Genomic DNA, 17,978 nt, shown 5'->3' on the forward strand with positions numbered 1-17,978 from the left:
CCAAGTTGGTAATGGAACAGACTATTTTTAGGGCCCCTTTTATAGCCCCTTCCCTATGCAGGGTCAGTAGAGTGGATCCTGAAGGAGATATTCAGTTGTGAAGAAATGTGTGGAGATTTCTTATTCAAATACAGAAACAACTGCGGCAATCTCCACCATTACATGCAATTCTGAAGGTGGGCTTTCCAAATCTCTCAATCCTGTCTGGGTCATTCCTCACCAGTTGCCTCAGGGCTTCTGTCATGTGTGAAGGAAGAATTTGAATTCCTCTAAGTTGCACTTGTGCAGAACATCTTTTAAAGTGGAAATTCTATTGTGCCTCAGCAGACATATGGTTTTTGACAGAGGGTGGGTCAATTTCATTGATAAGGAAACTTCAACAACTGGGAATGTACCTACTACTGCAGCTTCATCTGCTATTGCAGGCATTGAAACCACATGAATATCTTCAGCTGAATCACTTTTGTAAACTTGATTTAAATTGTGCTTTTTCTGGTTCTTCCCTCTGACACTACTGACATGGATGTCCCGACCAGGAGTTCAGAACTCCTGAGAGCATATCTCTTGGGATCAATGGAACACTCAAGCCTCAGCAAGGTGCAATCAATGGAAAGGAAAGGCAGAGGCAAGATACTGACGTCAAGACAGTATTTGATCAAGCACAGCATCAAGAAACCATAACATAATTGAAGCAAATGGTAATTGGTAGGAAAATTCTCCAATGGTGAAGATCATACCAGCATAATTAAAGATGGCAATGTTGTGCGAGGTCAGTCCTCTCACTGAGAACATGACTGCTCAAGTTCCACATGATAGATATTTTCTAACAAACATATTTTTCAGACACACCTCAAGAGTACTTGAACCTAGGCCTCCAGATCCAGAGATTGGGATGTGACCTCTGTACCTCAAGAGCCCTCAAAGTCAGAAAGGAGATCAAGCATATTTGGCAGATATGCAACGTATCTTTTATGACATGCCTCTTACAGCAGGTCAGAATTGAACCAGACTCCTGACATACAGGTGGGGACACTACCATTGTACCACAAGAGCCCTGAAGCAAAACTGGCCAAATCCGAGTCACAACCATCTTCAGCTGCTTCAATTATCTTCCTTTCACCAGAAGATGGTTCACTGATAAATGCACAGTGCTCAACACCATTTACACCACCTCAGATAGTGAAGCAGCCTGTGTCTGTCAACAAGGCTGAGATGACATTTAGGTTTCTGCGATTAAGTGACAAGTCACATTTGCATATCACAAGTGCCAGGCAAGGTCTATCTCTCAACAGAGACAGTCTAAACACTTCCTTTGACATCCCATGACACAAATCTGTCACACTGATACCTAGGAGATAATCTTTGACCAAAAGTTTGACCAAAAAGTAAACTGGAAAAACCACGTAACTAGTGTGTCTACAATACAATAAAAGGTTAAAAATAAAAAGCGTGTTATTGTAATTTCTGACTCCCCAGAGCCTGTCCACCATCTATGAGCATCAAGTCAAGAATGATGGTATATTCTCCACTTGCCTGTATTAGTGCAGCTTTAATAAGACTAAACATTAACAATCTTTAAGAATCACACTTTCTACTCCTGGCAATTCTGCAGACCATCTAAAAGATGCAATGAAGCAATTCACCACAGGTAGTCTGACAGCACCTTCCCACCCTTGGTAGAGCTCATGGTTTGGAACTTGCAATGAGGAACATAAGAGCAGCAGACAATGGAGAAGACCTTCAACTGCAAACTCCAGTCCGAGTCAGACATGCTACTCATTTGGAACTTGATCTTTATTTCTTGAGATTCATCAGCTGGAATTTTAGCTTTCCTCTAAAAAGAACTGTGGAAGTTCACGAAACATGGACTGCAATGACTCAAAAAGATGTCCCAAGGGCAAATACAAATGGTTAACAAATGCTCATCTTATCAGTGATGCTCAAAATCCGAGCATTAATTAAACAGAACAAAAGCAAGGGAACAGTCAATGGTCTGACCTGGTCAGGAATCGTGTAGTCAACTCAAGTCAACAACTTTAGGCTAGATGTCAAGGCATCTGAGAAAATGCAGAAGAAAATTTCAAGCATGGTACTATGGAGAAGAGACCTTGCTTATGGGAGAGACTACAACAGAGTTTTTCTCCTTACAACAGAGGAGATTTTATGGAGGTGTTCAAAAATCAATCAATTCGATAAAAACTAAATAAGGATTAATTATTATTATTAATAATAATAAATACAAGTGCATTAGGGATGATAACCAGAGGATACTACCAAGGTGACTAACGTAAGCATCAAAAACAAAATAACACTTTTTAAAAAGAAACAGAGAGCCGTTGCAGTCTGAATGACATTGGCTGAAAGGGTAGAGGGAGAACATTTAGTGATAACTTGCAAATTAGAAAGGGATAAATATATGAAGGGAAAAAATCTGCAGGACTGGAGAAAAGAACAAGGAAGTAGGATACGCTGAAGAGCTCTATCAATGAACCACCACACACATGATGGGTAAAGTGAGCAAATCCTGTGCTGTATAATTCTATTCCCATATGTTTAATCAATTTGAATTACAGATTTTAGATTTCAACTTTGAATTTGTGCAACTTTCTTTTTGGTGTTTTGTTTTAGTTTGGTAGTGTGACCAGTTAGCCACAAGTGTCCAAATAATTTTCCAAATGTTCCCAAGTTATTTGTATCATCAATAGTCATAGGTGAGGTGCTGGAAGACTGGAGGTTGGCTAATGTGGTGCCACTCTTTAAGAAGGGTGGTAAGGACAAGCCAGGGAACTATAGACCAGTGAGCTTGATGTCGGTGGTGGCCAAGTTGTTGGAGGGAATCCTAAGGGACATGTATTTGGAATGGCAAGGACTGATTCGGGATAGTCAATATGGCTTTGTGCATGGGAATCATGTCTCATTAACTTGATTGAGTTTTTGGAAGAAGTGACAAAGAGGATTGATGAGGGCAAAGCGGTAGACGTGATCTGTATGGACTTCAGTAAGGCATTCAAGGAGGTTTCTCATGGGAGACTGATTAGCAAGGTTAGATCTCATGGAATACAGGGAGAACTAGCCATCTGGATACAGAACTGGCTCAAAGATAGAAGACAGAGGGTGGTGGTGGAAGGTTGTTTTTCACACTTGTTCTTTTCTCCAGTCCTGCAGATTTTTTCCCTTCGTATATTTATCCCTTTCTAATTTGCAAGTTATCACTAAATGTTCTCCCACTACCCTTTCAGGCAATGTCTTTCAGACTGCAACGGCTCTCTGTTTCTTTTTAAAAAGTGTTATTTTGTCTTTGATGCTTACGTTAGTCACCTTGGTAGTATCCTCTGGTTATCATCCCTAATGCACTTGTATTTATTCTTATTGATAATAATAATTAATCCTTATTTAGTTTTTATTAAACTGATTGAGGCCTGTGACCAGTAGAGTGCCACAAGGATCGATGCTGGATCCTCTACATTTTGTCATTTACATAAATGATTTGAATGCGAGCACAACAGGTACAGTTAGTAAGTTAGCAGATGACACCAAAATTGAAGGTGTAGTGGGCAGCGAAGAGGGTTTCCTCAGATTACAACAGGATCTGGACCAGATGGGCCAATGGGCTGAGAAGTGGCAGATGGAGTTTAATTCAAATAAATGCGAGATGCTGCATTTTGGGAAAGCAAACCTTAGCAGGACCTATACACTTAATGGTAAGGTCCTAGGAAGTGTTGCTGAACAAAGAGACCTTGGAGTACAGGTTCATAGCTCCTTGAAAGTGGAGTCACAGGTAGATAGGATAGTGAAGGCGGCGTTTGGTAAGCTTTCCTTTATTGGTCAGAGTATTGAGTACAGGGGTTGGGAGGTCATGTTGCGGCTGTACAGGACATTGGTTAGGCCACTGTTGGAATATTGCATGCAATTCTGGTCTCCTTCCTAGCGGAAAGATGTTGTGAAACTTGAAAGGGTTCAGAAAAGATTTACAAGGATGTTGCCAGGGTTGGAGATTCTGAGCTATGGGGAGAGGCTGAACAGACTGGGGCTGTTTTCCCTGGACCATCAGAGGTACTGGGGTGACCTTACAGAGGTTTACAAAATTATGAGGGGCATGGATAGGGTAAATAGGCAAAGTCTCTTCCCTGGTTCGGGGAGTCCAGTACTAGAGGGCATATGTTTAAGGTGAGTGGAGAAAGATATGAAACAGACCTAAGGGGCAATTTTTTCACGCAGAGGGTGGTGAGTGTATGGAATGAGCTGCCAGAGGAAGTGGTGGAGGTTGGTAATAATTGCAATATTTAAGAGGCATTTGGATGGGTATATGAATAGGAAGGGTTTGGAGGGATATGGGCCGGGTGCTGGCAGGTGGGACTAGATTGGGTTGGGATATCTGGTCAGCATGGACGTGTTGGACCAAAGGGTCTGTTTCCATGCTGTACATCTCTACGACTCTCTGTAGTGCATTTAACTATTTAGAATTTTGGTCAGTTTTAAACAAACAATCTGAAACTTCTCCCAAGCATTCAGCAAACAAAATTTCAGCATGCAAATAATTCAATTTGGATCATAAAGTTCTCCTCTTAACTAAATTGCAGCTCTCTCACTTGTAAGTCAGAAAATCATATGTTCAAATTTTACTTCAAAATTGACACATCAATTTAATCCTGACAGCAATGCCACTTTCTGATGAGCCCTCTCAGAAAGGTTTAAAAAAGATCCAATGACACGATGCAGAGATCAGAAATGGCATTCTCCTGTTGATCTGTACATCATTTACCGTCATATACCATGGAGACAGATTATCTGCTTATTCATCTCATCACGTATTGTGGGACTTTTTTTTCTGTGCAAACTGGCTGCTGTGCCTTCTTGAACACATTTCAAAAGTACAGTACTATGAAATACCATGAAATCTGAGAATAGGACAGACACTGTAATACCTTCTTTGTTTGAAGTCTGCAATTTCCAGATCTTGGCCATCATGTCAGTTTTAAGTCACTGACGGTAGAAACTGTCACAGCTTTTTATGGATTGTACTTTTTTTTTTATGTCCCACTGGATTCAAATTTCATGTTCCAAAAAAAAATTTACTTTACCTGCTAAAGCATGCAATTGTGCACAGAACACAAATATAACCCAGCTGTTTTTACTTAATCAAAACTTTACACTACAGAAGTACAATCAGTGGGTGCAGACATAAAGTCTGGGGATCTGGTGAATTTCTAGAACCAATCTAACCTTGTCTTGGTTTTCTATTGAACATTTAAAGTAACAATATCTCTGTTATATTTCAACAATTAGATGAAAATGGACGCAGCATACTTTATACAAGACACATGTTATTGCCTGCAAGAAACCTAGCTTTATTTACAAAATAGATATATTATTTTAAATATCAATCAAATCAAACTGACAAATTTAAGCATTTGCAAGTGTTTTTCAATAAACAGAAGAATTGCTAATGCTAGAAATCAGAAACAAAAACACAAATTGCTAGAAAATCTCAGCAGGTTTGGCAGCATCTGTGGAGAGAAATCAGTTGAGTCCAAGGGACCTTTCTTTGGAACAGGCGTTCTTAAGAACGAGTTCTGTAGAAAGGTCACTGGACCCAAAACATTAACTCTGATTTTGTCTCCTCAAATGTTGCCAGACCTGCTGAGATTTTCCAGCAATTTCTGCTTTTGGTTTTTCAATATTTTATCTCAAAACTACATGGTCTTGATGTGATCTTTTTTCACTCTTAGCTTAAAAAGTGCCTCTTCTTAACAGAATATAAATTATCCCAATAAATATGAACTAAGACAGAACTGTCGCTGAGTTGTCTTTCAAAAGTAAAAATTAGCCTACAAGTTCACATCTCAAAAGTAAGTACCGAAAAAAATATTTAACATTGCAAGGGTGAGGCACCGTGGTCACACGACCCAACATATTACAATCATGTACACACAGATGACACTTTAAAAAGCACATCAAAATAGAATAATTAATTAATTTCATTAAAATCCATGCCCTCACTTCCAAAAAAAGAGCATTACAGTGCTTTGTGGACTGTATTGATTTTAAGACAATTCATTCATATAGTATTCATTTTAAGACACCTGACCAGCAGACTATCCCCATCAGTAAAGCAATAAATGTGAAACAGAGCAGGGGCGGGAGGGGGTTAAGGTCTTTTTACAATCAGTACTGTGGATCAATGCAATGTTGAAGGTTAAATTTGTGATTGGCCCAAGTGAATGGACAGACAAAAGAAAACCTATACTCTCTAACAGCTATCAATTAACTAAATAATTAATATAAAAAAATTATAATTGGCTGATTAATTACTGTTATGTTGTATAAAAATGAACAGAACATGATCAATAAGCTGAGACTTAGCCATGCCCAGCCATTATTATGGCTATTCCTAAACAAGAAGGTGGATATTTTCCAAGAAATTGTTACATCTTGGCAAAATGAATTTCAGTGGTAGAAGAGTTAAACTTTGGAATTGATGCTTTGTGACATATAAGTACAAATGCACTTTAAGATGAAAATCTATTAAATAAGTACACTATCCCACCTCGGGCAACTGTCTATGTGGAGTTTGCACATTCGCTCCGTGTCTGCGTGGGTTTCCTCCGGGTGCTCCAGTTTCCTCCCACAGTCTAAAGATGTACAGGTTAGGTGAATTGGCCATGCTAAATTGCCCATAGTGTTAGGTAAAGGGGTAAATGTAGGGGAATGGGTCTGGGTGGGTTGCTCTTCGGAGGGTCGGTGCGGACTGTAAGTAATCTAATCTAACCCTAAAAATGTTAATTTCCCTGTTTTGCATTTCTCATTCTCAACAGAAAAAAATTAGGTAAACATACAAAACTGATTGAAATTAAAACAAAAACCCTAGTTTGGATTTCTCACTGACTCAAAAATGAATGTACTGTTAATGAGATAACTAAGTTAGAAAATTCTACATTTGAACTCTTACTCAAACAAAATTTGTTGATTTCAGATAAAGTGAAACTCAAGGCAATAGAACTGGCCTCAGTGACCTTGGACAAGATTTAAAGAAAGAACAATAAGTACACACAAGTGTGCACATGAGTAAGGAAGAATGAGCACTATGTACAAATGTAATAGAGAGAGAAACAGAGATCTAAAGTTCAAGACAGGTCAATTCAGCATAAACAACACAAGAGACTTAGAATACAGTAAATCATGAAAATGAGTATGACCAAAAAAAGCATGAGAAACAGTAAAAATGGAAATGAATGTGAAAGCACAGAAAAGCCAGGAAAGAAGAGAGAGATAATGAAAAGAAGCAAAAGATTGATGGAGGCAATGGAGAAGAGAGAAGTCCAAAACATGCATAAACAGGAAACCAACATGGACAAGAGGAAGAGGGCAAGGAAAGAGGAGACAAATAGATGAAGATTTAACAAGTAAAAGAGATGCAGAGATACAGGTAGAAGAATGATCGAGACATTAAGAAAGTGATAATAAAATAAACATGAGAATGACAGAACGAATGAGAGAAAGACAAGTGCAAAAAGTGGGAAAAAAAAGGAATAAAGCAAAAAGACAATAGAGTCAAGAGGAATGAGCAATGTTGAAAAGAAGGTTAAAGGAGAGAAGCAAATCAATGTGCATATTCTTGATCACTTATATCATTAATTTTTCTGTCAAGTTTAAGTAAGGTTGTGACTGCATCAGGTGTAACATCACATACACAGCAAATAGTCTTGCACAATTACAGCCATATGGGCAGAGTACTGGAAAGCTTAATACACCTATCAAATTGCACCAAGCTACACTCCCTGCCATCATTACAGAAAGTAAAAGAATGTGGAAGTGCACAAATGGAGATGCAGCGAGTAGAAATGAATGTCTTTCAGAACATCTAAAGCTTAACCAAAAAGTGGCATTTCAAAGATTTTCAAATACAGTCAAAGAACAATTTGAGTTTTTATATCTGGAGTAGCCACTATGTTATTACTCAGATTTATTTAAATCTCCAATCTGGACATGGTTCTGTGTGAACATCACAATGATTTGCCTCTCAGAATACAGAAGAGCTTTTCTAAAAAATGTAAAGATTGCCAGATTACACTATTTGAAAACATCGCAAAAGTGACTTTTGCAAACTCAAATTTTCAGAACATAGAACATTACAGCGCAGTACAGGCTCTTCAGCCCTTGATGTTGCACCGAACTGTGGAACCAATCTGAAGCCCATCTATCCTAAACTATTCCATTTTCGTCCACAAGGTTATCCAATGACCATCTGAATGCCTTTAAAGTTGGCAAGTCTACTTTTGTTGCAGGCAGTGCATTCCAGGCCCCTACTATATATGAAGATATTCATATTAAAAATGATATTATACATTTATGGTAAAATTAGTGTCCAATATACATCATAATTCAAGCAATGTACCAGAAGAATTAAAATATCATCTTTCATAAATGGTTTCAAATCTATTAAAACAATTTGTTTCCCAAATGCATGAAATACATTAAAAGTCTTGGATTGTATGCGTACAGTCACTTTATTCTTGGCTGTAACACCCGAGTCGAACATTCTGAATTTCTTCTAAATTTAATATTGGTGTCTGCCTTCATCAAATAATTGCTACATGAAGTTAATCGACTCGCAAGCTTTCTCCAAATATCTAGTTACTTAGATTGGAATACAGCAAAGTTTGACTTAAATCTCAAATTTTAAAATGTTACGAAGATTCTCCCATGTTCTAATTACCAGTACTCCAACCCTCAAATCCTAACCCAACCTAGTAGCCTCGTAACCTTGCTTCAATTCAGTGCCAAGCAACTGCCTCCTGCCAGTGTAAATATAGAATCATGCATACGGTATGTTCCTTCCAAAAACATTGTGAGACTTTTTTTTCTGAAGTCAATATAAAAGGTACCCTCAGACACTTCTCTCTAAACTATGTTTGTGACCTCATTAAACAATGCAAAATATTATCTTAGATGATCTGACCTTCTCAAATCCATGCTTATGCTTTGCTAAACAATTAAGTAACAACTGTAATTTTTCAATCTTGAGGGAACTTCTTGAAATGAATCAACTTTCAAAATTTAGGATCAGCGATCTACAATTTCTCCTTTGATTTCTTTCAACATTCCCAGGTGAAACTCATGAGGTCCTAGGGACTGGTCTGAGAGATAGTGACAAAACAAAGTTATGTTATTTTGATTGAATCGAGAAAGAATTTATACAGTTGGAAAACTACAAGAAACTTGACCAATATTTTGTTAGTATGTGTTGGAGGCTATTACTTCGAAGCAGAAGACAAACATTAAACGTACTTGTATAATTTCTTAAGTTGTGAAATATAACATCACTATTAAAAACACAAATAAAAATTTACCCTTAAGTTCATCAAATATCTGGTATATCCACTCTTCAAGGTCAATGCTACTAAAACCAACAAAATGAACAAGCAACAGAAGAAGACTGTATAATACAACCATTTCATATTATGAAAACACACACGCAGTCAGAAATTGTTACAGTGCAGGAGGTCAGTCAGACCATCCTCTCTGCTCCAGCTCTCAAAGGAAATTTTACATGTTCCAGTTTCTTGCTTTCTCGCCATAACCCTGCATATTGTTCTTTTATATATTACAGTCGTACTCTATTTTAATATCTCAATTGAACACTGCTCAACCTCACTCTCAGGTGGTACACTGCAGATCTTAATCAATCATTGCATGACATGATTTTTCCTCATCGCTTTTGCTTCTTTTGCCAAATACTTGAAATTTGTATCCTCTCATTCTTAATCCATTCACAAGTTGGAACAGTTTCTCCCCATTGTTATGAAGTTATGTACAGTACTCGTGAAGTGGAAAGCAGAAAGCTAGAAATCGTTTGTAAAAAAAAAGAATGGGGAAAGCATTGCAAGGTCCCTTTAAAAGATGGTGTTTTCTTCAGTACTTAAAATGGATGCCTGAACAGCAATTTAAAGTGCAAGTGCACAGACAGCACCCAACTTGGAACATTTTGTATCAAACAGCCAAGCAACATTTTTACCAAGACAACAAGCCTCTTCAAATTCAGCCAATTAATTCAAACAAGCCCTTAGATATTGAAAACCTATCACATATAAACTGATGATTTTGAGAACCAGGAACCAATCTGATTGTAAAGAAAGTAATGGATAATCAAGGATATAAAAGATGTGGGCATTTTAAAAACTGGGAGAGAACCGACTGCCATCTGAAGTGAGAGCACACCCACCACCTGAGAAAAACATCTCGCTCTCACAGAAATCCCTCCACCGTCTCTAAAAAGCACCATCTATTTATAAAGGTACACGCACTCTTAGATAATATTCCTGACACCAGAATTCAACAGAGAGAGGTGTTCAGAACAGAAGAAATTACAGAGGAATCATTCCTGATAGCAAACCAGCACAAGAAAGACTGGAGAGACAGCGGAATACTCCGGAAGAAACATTCTCTGTGAACTTTGAGAGACTAAGTTTTAGTTTATTTTGTCATATAAGTGGGACTTGTATTTATTCAAACAGCATCCTATTAGATTCTTGTTTTATTCAGGAATAGGTAGTTAGAGAGTAGTTGCTCAGTTTGTTAGTTGCTCTGTTAATTTGTTCACAGTTGGAGTTAGATAAATAAATTGTTACTTGTTGATTGTAGAGTGAGTGACAGGCGTTAATTTCATTTAACCACTCCTTTATAATAGATGGCAGTGAGGGGAGTGTGAAATTGCCACACGTCTTTATCAGATTACAAGGCAACATCTCTGGATGTTTCAGTTTTAACTATCATAGGGGTATCGACCTCCCATTTGTAACACCATCAACTGTGTAGACCTTGCATGATATTCAATAGTGCAACTCCTTCAGACCCTCTCAGTCTTCTCTTCTTCAAAGTAATCAGCACCAACTTTTCCAATCTATTTTTTGAGATTCAAGCTTTTCTACCCTGAAACTACCATCATTTCTATACTTTCTCCAATGCCTTCACAATCTTGATGAAATGCACACACAGAAATAGACACAATACTCCAGCTGTGGCCAAACCAGTGTCATATCCAACTGCATGATAATCTCCTTGTGTACGCTATGCCCATATTAATAAAGGCTAGGATACTGAATTCTGAATCAACTACACTGACAATCTGTCCTGCCACTTTCAGTTACTTATGCACACCTTGATCCTCAGTTTCTAAACACTCTTTAGAGTTATACCCGGTGTTGTTTCTGTATATTCTTCTTACAAAAATGAATCACCTTACATTTTTTTTTTGCAGTGAGCTTCATCTGCACATATCCACCCATTCTACCAACTTGTCTTTGCCTTTTTGAAGCTTTACACCACCCTTGTATTTACAATACTTCCAAGTTTCAAATCATACAAAACTTTTGACAGTGTACCTGATATACCATGGTCTACATTCACACACATCAGGAAAACGAAGGGTCCTAATGCTGACCCTTGGGGAACTGTAATGCAAATCTTGCACTCCCCCAAAAGTTTAACAGAATGTCACCATTTCCAAGTTCTACGTACCTGGAAATAAATCTAACATTTTAACTAGGAAAACTGACAACAATGCTAATGTTAATTATTTGTTCCTCTGTTCTCCAATATTCCTTTGCTTTTCTACTCCCCCAAAAGCATCCCTTAAGCACTGCTATTGCTTCCTGTCTGGCCTTGTTCACATCAAAGTAGCTCCTATCCCTTTGATTCCACGAGGTGTAATTTGTTCACAGATTGTTATGCACTATATCAAATGTCTTTGGAAATCTCGTGGACATTACATCAACAGCATTGCCCTCATCAACACGTTACCTCTTCAAAAGGCTCAACGAAGTCAGTTTTACACAATTTTCCCTTCAGAAAGCCACACTAGATTTCCTTAATCAATCTGAAACCTTCCCAAAAATGACTGGAGAGAAATACAGCTTCCAAATTCAGTCACAGCTGTTCTCTCACATAAAATAACCTCAGATTTCTCAAAATTGTTGCAAACAAAGTTCAAAACCATTCCCCTAAAGAAGAATTTCTAACTTCAGTGAAGTCCCAGCAATGGTCAAATTATGCCTGAATGTCAGATGTTCTTGCAAACTAATCCTTCACCATTACCACTAACAAGAAGACTCTACTCTGAAGCTCACTTGTAACACTATTATATCAGCAGAATTCCAAGACATTAAAATCAGTTTGAAAATCTTACACAGACAACTAAGCATTTCATTATTTTGTTTGAATTTGTTTAGTACAGCTTGGTTTTCACAAAATATATAACATTAACTATTCGGACCAACTTGCCTGTGATAGTGTTTATACCCCACACAAGTCTCTTCCCTTTCAATCTGCTTGATCATTCGCCAATTTTTGTGTCCCCTTTCCTTTATCAACTTGTCTTTTCCCCTTTTGAAAAATTCTTCTTTGCTTTACTACTTCCTGCGTTAGCATGCTCCATGTTCTACACCTTGAACAATGAATTTTTACATTTTCCTGCTAGATTTAGTTTAGGAATATTCTTTCCGCTAAGAGCCAATCTGAGCACTAGTTTTCAATTCTTCCAGATTCTCTTCTCATCTACCCAAACCGACCTATTCAAAATTTTCAAGATTTCATTTGAATCTTCTCAAACACAAACCCATTTAGTCTTTTCCATAATATCATGGTTCTACCATCCCTGAAAATCCTGTTTTATCTTTTCTGCAGCATTCTTATTGTATGGACACCAGAAATATCCCAAGCATGTCCAAACCAGGGTCCTATAAAAGTTTAACAGAATGTCACCATTTCCAAGTTCTATTTACCTGAAGTAAATCTGACCTTGCTAACATTGTAACTTGGAAAACTGACTACAATACTAATGTTAAATATTTGTTCATGTGTTCTCCAATATTCCTTTGCTTTTCTACTCCCTTCAGTTTCTTATTCTAAAATTACTTATCTTCTCAAAATCAATTACCTCTCACTTAGCCAAAGTAAATTTACCTAGAATTTATTAGCCACTTAACTTCCCACTTTGAAAATGTTTGATTGTGTGTGCTATGTTCCTGCACTGGAGTATCATCTGCAGATTTTGATATCCAGTTACTTATTCCTACGTCGAAAAAGAAATTATAAACAATAGTCCAAACATTGATCCTTATCGAAGATCTGACTTCACCCTCTTCCAATTTTTCTAATCTTTAGCAAATTTCTTATCCACTCAGCTTTTCCCCCACACTTAATCACAATCCTCAATGTATACCTTGTCAATAGGCTTACTGAAGCTCCAAATATATGATATCTTTACCAGGCTTTGCTCTTCCTGTTGCCTTTCCATTCAATTTTATCAGGTTAGTTAAACATGAATCAATCTTGCAGATTCCATGTTAATTTTTATGCTGAAACATTTTCTTTTCCTTTCCCGTTGAAATCGTCCAAATAGATGATTAACACCTATCAGAGAAATACTTCTTTATACGATATCAACTGACAAGACAAATTAACAATGGCACCTTCACTGCATCCAGAGATATATACGATTTCTTGAAAACAGGAGCCTATTGTCAAGAGCGTGAAGTTCGTACTGTTGACAGAAAGAACTGCATTCATGTATACTACAACTGAAAGTTACTTTTCAAGAGCACATGGTTTTGATCAAAAAAAATGTTTTTGGTTGTAACACGTTACCAAATCTGACTGTGATCCCACACAACATTTATTTTGGCTATCTTTGTCATTTTTATCCTTTATTTTGTCAAAATTTGTTGAACACAACATGCATACTTTTTTTGACCAAAACAAAGAAAATATGGTTTCTGAATTATTTAGCGGGCACAAAAGCAATGTTTCCTAACAGCCATGAATAGTACTTTGGGGGAGGGGAAGAGAAATAGTGGTCAAATCTGTACCAAACCAGCAGCAACATAATCACCAGAAGGCGTAGCTCCAGAAATAGCTCCAGGACAAATGCCATGTTATTTATTCTCGGATAACACGACTGTCGCGATGCCAAACATATGCAAGTACGAGTATGACAAAACATCATGATCATGCCACGCTCACAGTGTAATTACTACATGTATTTCCAACCTGTCGGCATTTGTTCTCACTCTCGAGGACCACAACATAACGAATACTCTTGCATTTAAATAACCTCACACACAGTTTCTTCTGGGGGTGGTGGGGGGATGGTGGGGGGTTGCTAACGCTGCAATCAGAATCGATGCAATGATTTAATGTTAATTTCGAGTAATAAGTTCCAAACCAAGACTTGGCACTTAACAAAAACACACACAGGAAACTAAGTGTTTGGACAGAATCTTAAGGCAGCTGCAAAGCTGTGAGGTCCACTTTGTGAGAATGGCTGATGCAGACAGACACAGAGATACAGACACGTTGACAGATAGACAGATTCCAACACAGACATCCAGAAAAACCTACAGGTATCAAGACAGTCAGGTCTCCCCTGCACAGAGACATCAACATAGACAGACTCCCACAAAGACCCTCACAAACATCAAGACTGACAGATCCCCAAACAGACCATCAAAGACATGGAGACAGTCAAATCTCCACAGAAACAACAAATTAGTCAGATTGTCTCACAGACAGACTGAGAGATCCCCACACAGACCCTCAGAGACAGACAGATCCCCACATGGATCCCACAGACAGAAAGATCTCTACACAGATCCACAGAGACAGACAGATCCCAACATGGACCCCCAGACACAGACAGATCCTCACACGGACATGGAGACACACAGATCACTCAACGGTCATGGAGACACACAGAACACCACATGGACCTCCAGAGACAGACAGATCCCCACACGGACATGGAGACACACAGATCACTCAACGGTCATGGAGACACACAGAACACCACATGGACCTCCAGAGACAGACAGATCCCCACACAGACCCCCAGAGACAGACAGATCCCCACACAGACCCCCAGAGACAGATCCCTACACTAACCCCCAGAGACAGACAGATCCCCACACAGATCCCCAGAGACAGACAGATCCCCACACAGACCCCCAGAGACAGACAGATCCCTACACTAACCCCCAGAGACAGACAGATCCCCACACTGACCCTCAGAGACAGAGCCCCACATGGACCCTCAGCGACAGACAGAGCCCCACATGGACCCTCAGCGACAGACAGAGCCCCACATGGACCCTCAGAGACAGACAGAGCCCCACATGGACCCTCAGAGACAGACAGAGCCCCACACTGATATGGAGACAGACAGATGCCCACCCTGATCCCAGGTTCTGAGGTGAGTGAGGTCACGGTTAGGGGGGGAGGGGGGTGGGGGGGTCTGTGCCGGGACACTCACCGACAGCTCTCTGTTGGAAGACTCTCTGTAGGAGACGGCTCTGATCACCCCGGCTCGCCAGTGCCATTCATGGATTCTGGACACGTCCAGCTCGCGGCCGCTGTCACCCACACACACAAACCGTTTACCGACCAGCTCCATCCGAGGAACCGGCGCCATCGCCCCCGGTTCCTTCAAACACCGCCGCGGCTCTGTCTAACCTCACCGAGCGGAGAGACGGGGACACACACACACACACGCAAACCGCCTCACCGGTCTGACATGTTTCCCCGGGATGACGGTGCTTAACGATCAGATGACAACGGAGTTGATGGTTTGTGTTCACTCAGAGAGCTCGGGGCGCGGGCGCGGGCGCGGGCGGGGGGATTGTTGGCCGGTGACTGGCTCCGTGCAGCCGCCGCTCGAGCTCGAGCCGCCACCGCCAGCCAGACCCACGCGCGCGCGCACACACACACACACACACACACCCGCGTATCCCTCCGCCGAGAGCTCAGACACCGCCGCCGTCACCGTCCGCCCACCGGGCGCCTACGCGCTCTCTCCCCCCTCTCCTCCTCCTCCTCCTCCTCCTCCTCCAAAGCCAGACAGCAAATAGTTCTCTCCTACTACCAGCAGCAATAACAACTCCACATTCCCCCGGCACCCTCCCAACATTCACAATGATGAGCATGTGGAGGTCACTGCTGTCAGTTCATTCATGACACCCTGCACCCCAGACAGTCACCCCCTGACAGTGATTTCTGCCACAATTCATTGAGAACATGTGGAGAACATTAACCAGATGGTTAATATCACAAACACATCCTTTTGCAAGACGTGTGTTTCCCTTCAATTCTGCAGCTTTCAGCCCACGTCCCCGACCCCTCTATTCAGCCATGTTTATTACATTTCTAGTTTTTGGTGATGGGCTGCTGAAACTGACATATCTGTGTGCAATTAACGCCGTCTGTTACAGATTGGTGGCATTCCGTGGTTAAATCTGGTGCAGTCTTAAATTACAGCGTAAACCAACCCGTAATCGTGTGTGTATCCAGTGTGGAAGGGAATTTCCCTCAACCTGAGGTCATATCATGAACAGCAGCTCACTGCAGTGCCAAGTACATTTGCTCAGCTGAAAGCTGACTCTGACCTTAACCTTGCTGCGTGGCTGCTTTATTCTTCGTATGTAACTCGAAGCACATTTTTTTCCTCATGATTACAGCTCTTTGTACTACCATCTCAAACGTGATTCCCAGACCACGCAACAAGGGAACACTCAGCAAAAGGGCTGGAAAATAAAGGCGCCCCTCCTATAACTTGAACTCCAGGGCCAATAAAGTAGCGCAACTGAGCTGAGGATTGCAATATATAGTGAGAGTGGGTATTCCAAGTAAACTCTGTGCAAGCGTTCATTACAACCGGCCAACATCCAATTACTGGCAAGTATGGAAAAACCTTCCATAATGTCACTGCCGTTTTAAATCATTGTAAATGTATAATTTTCCGAGATGGCTTTCAGTGATCCCAGAATAGATTGCACTTTGCACGTTTTAAGAAAACGAGATGTACTGTGTATATCAGTTCGGTTAAGGCAATACTAGTAAGTTTTTAATTTTTACAGGAAATCTACACAATTTGTGATGAACAATTTACCATATGGTAAACCAAATCATAAATTTGCAAAAAGGAAATCGATTTATCTGATCTTTTCCGCTGGTTGGTGGTTAATTTAACCGTGTTCTGTATTCCTCCAATTCAGACAATTTATTTAATTCAACTATGTCGAGATCAAACAGAATTGCAAAGTTTATGAAAGTATGGACCTAATTAAAATGAACTTGGAATATCTATTTTGTGCTGTGAACACATTGGGAGAAACATCCGACACGAGATTTAAAGCGGACCAGTTTATTACTCAGAGTTAGTTAACCCCGACCGTCTTCCCGAGTAAACCGTCCTTGATATTTTAAAATAAATTTTCCCATTTTTAACATAATACTGTTGGATGAGAGAGACTTCTGGATTCCCAGAGGTTCTCCGGATGTATCGGCAGTTTCAAGTATTTTGTTTACATTTTCGCTCACGATTTTGCTAGTCCCCAGTAGACCTTGTCGTTAAGCCCTCCCACTTTGTTCCCACGCCCGCACTATTACAATTAACGTTTGATTCAACACCAGTATCCCAGATTATGTTTAATTATCCCCACACTGAGTCCCTGAAGAATTGGACAAGCTCGTTTCACAGGAACTTGAGAAAGCTCCTCACTTTCTGTTAACCAATGAAGTACCGCATTTTGCGAAAGATTCTAAACCCATTGGCCGTGACCCAGTCGCTATAACAATTAAATAATGTATCGACCATTTAATGCCTTTGCCCCTGCAGCCTACTCGAATGTGTCGTAAAGACAACCATTGTGCAGTAGAAACAATTATAATTTAAAGTGATTTTTAAATGTTATTTTTGGAACTGTGTGACAATCTGTATCTCTATCCTAGCAACTTAAGTCCCATAAATATGCCATAAAACAAGTTTTGAAAATGTGTTGCTGGAAAAGCGCAGCGGGTCAGGCAGCATCCAAGGAGCAGGAGAATCAACGTTTTGGGCATGAGCCCTTCTTCAGGAATGAGGAAAGTGTGCCAAGCAGGCTAAGATAAGAGGTAGGGAGGAGGGACTTGGGGGAGGGGCGTTGGAAATG

General features: G+C 39.9%; 1 protein-coding gene across 2 annotated transcripts in view; it reads right to left on the reverse strand.

The window, feature by feature from the left end:
• Window positions 1-15,739, reverse strand: part of jmjd1cb (jumonji domain containing 1Cb) — a 355,381-nt gene extending 339,642 nt beyond the window's left edge. For both annotated transcript variants that reach the window (XM_072557943.1, XM_072557942.1), the window contains exon 1: window positions 15,305-15,739. In XM_072557943.1, the coding sequence (XP_072414044.1) occupies window positions 15,305-15,463 (159 nt within the window). In that variant the 5' untranslated portion in view covers window positions 15,464-15,739. The remainder of the gene's footprint in view (window positions 1-15,304) is intronic.
• Window positions 15,740-17,978: the final 2,239 nt, after the last annotated feature.

Source organism: Chiloscyllium punctatum, chromosome 38 (genome assembly GCF_047496795.1).
Source record: "Chiloscyllium punctatum isolate Juve2018m chromosome 38, sChiPun1.3, whole genome shotgun sequence".
NCBI classification, from domain to species: Eukaryota; Metazoa; Chordata; class Chondrichthyes; order Orectolobiformes; family Hemiscylliidae; genus Chiloscyllium; species Chiloscyllium punctatum.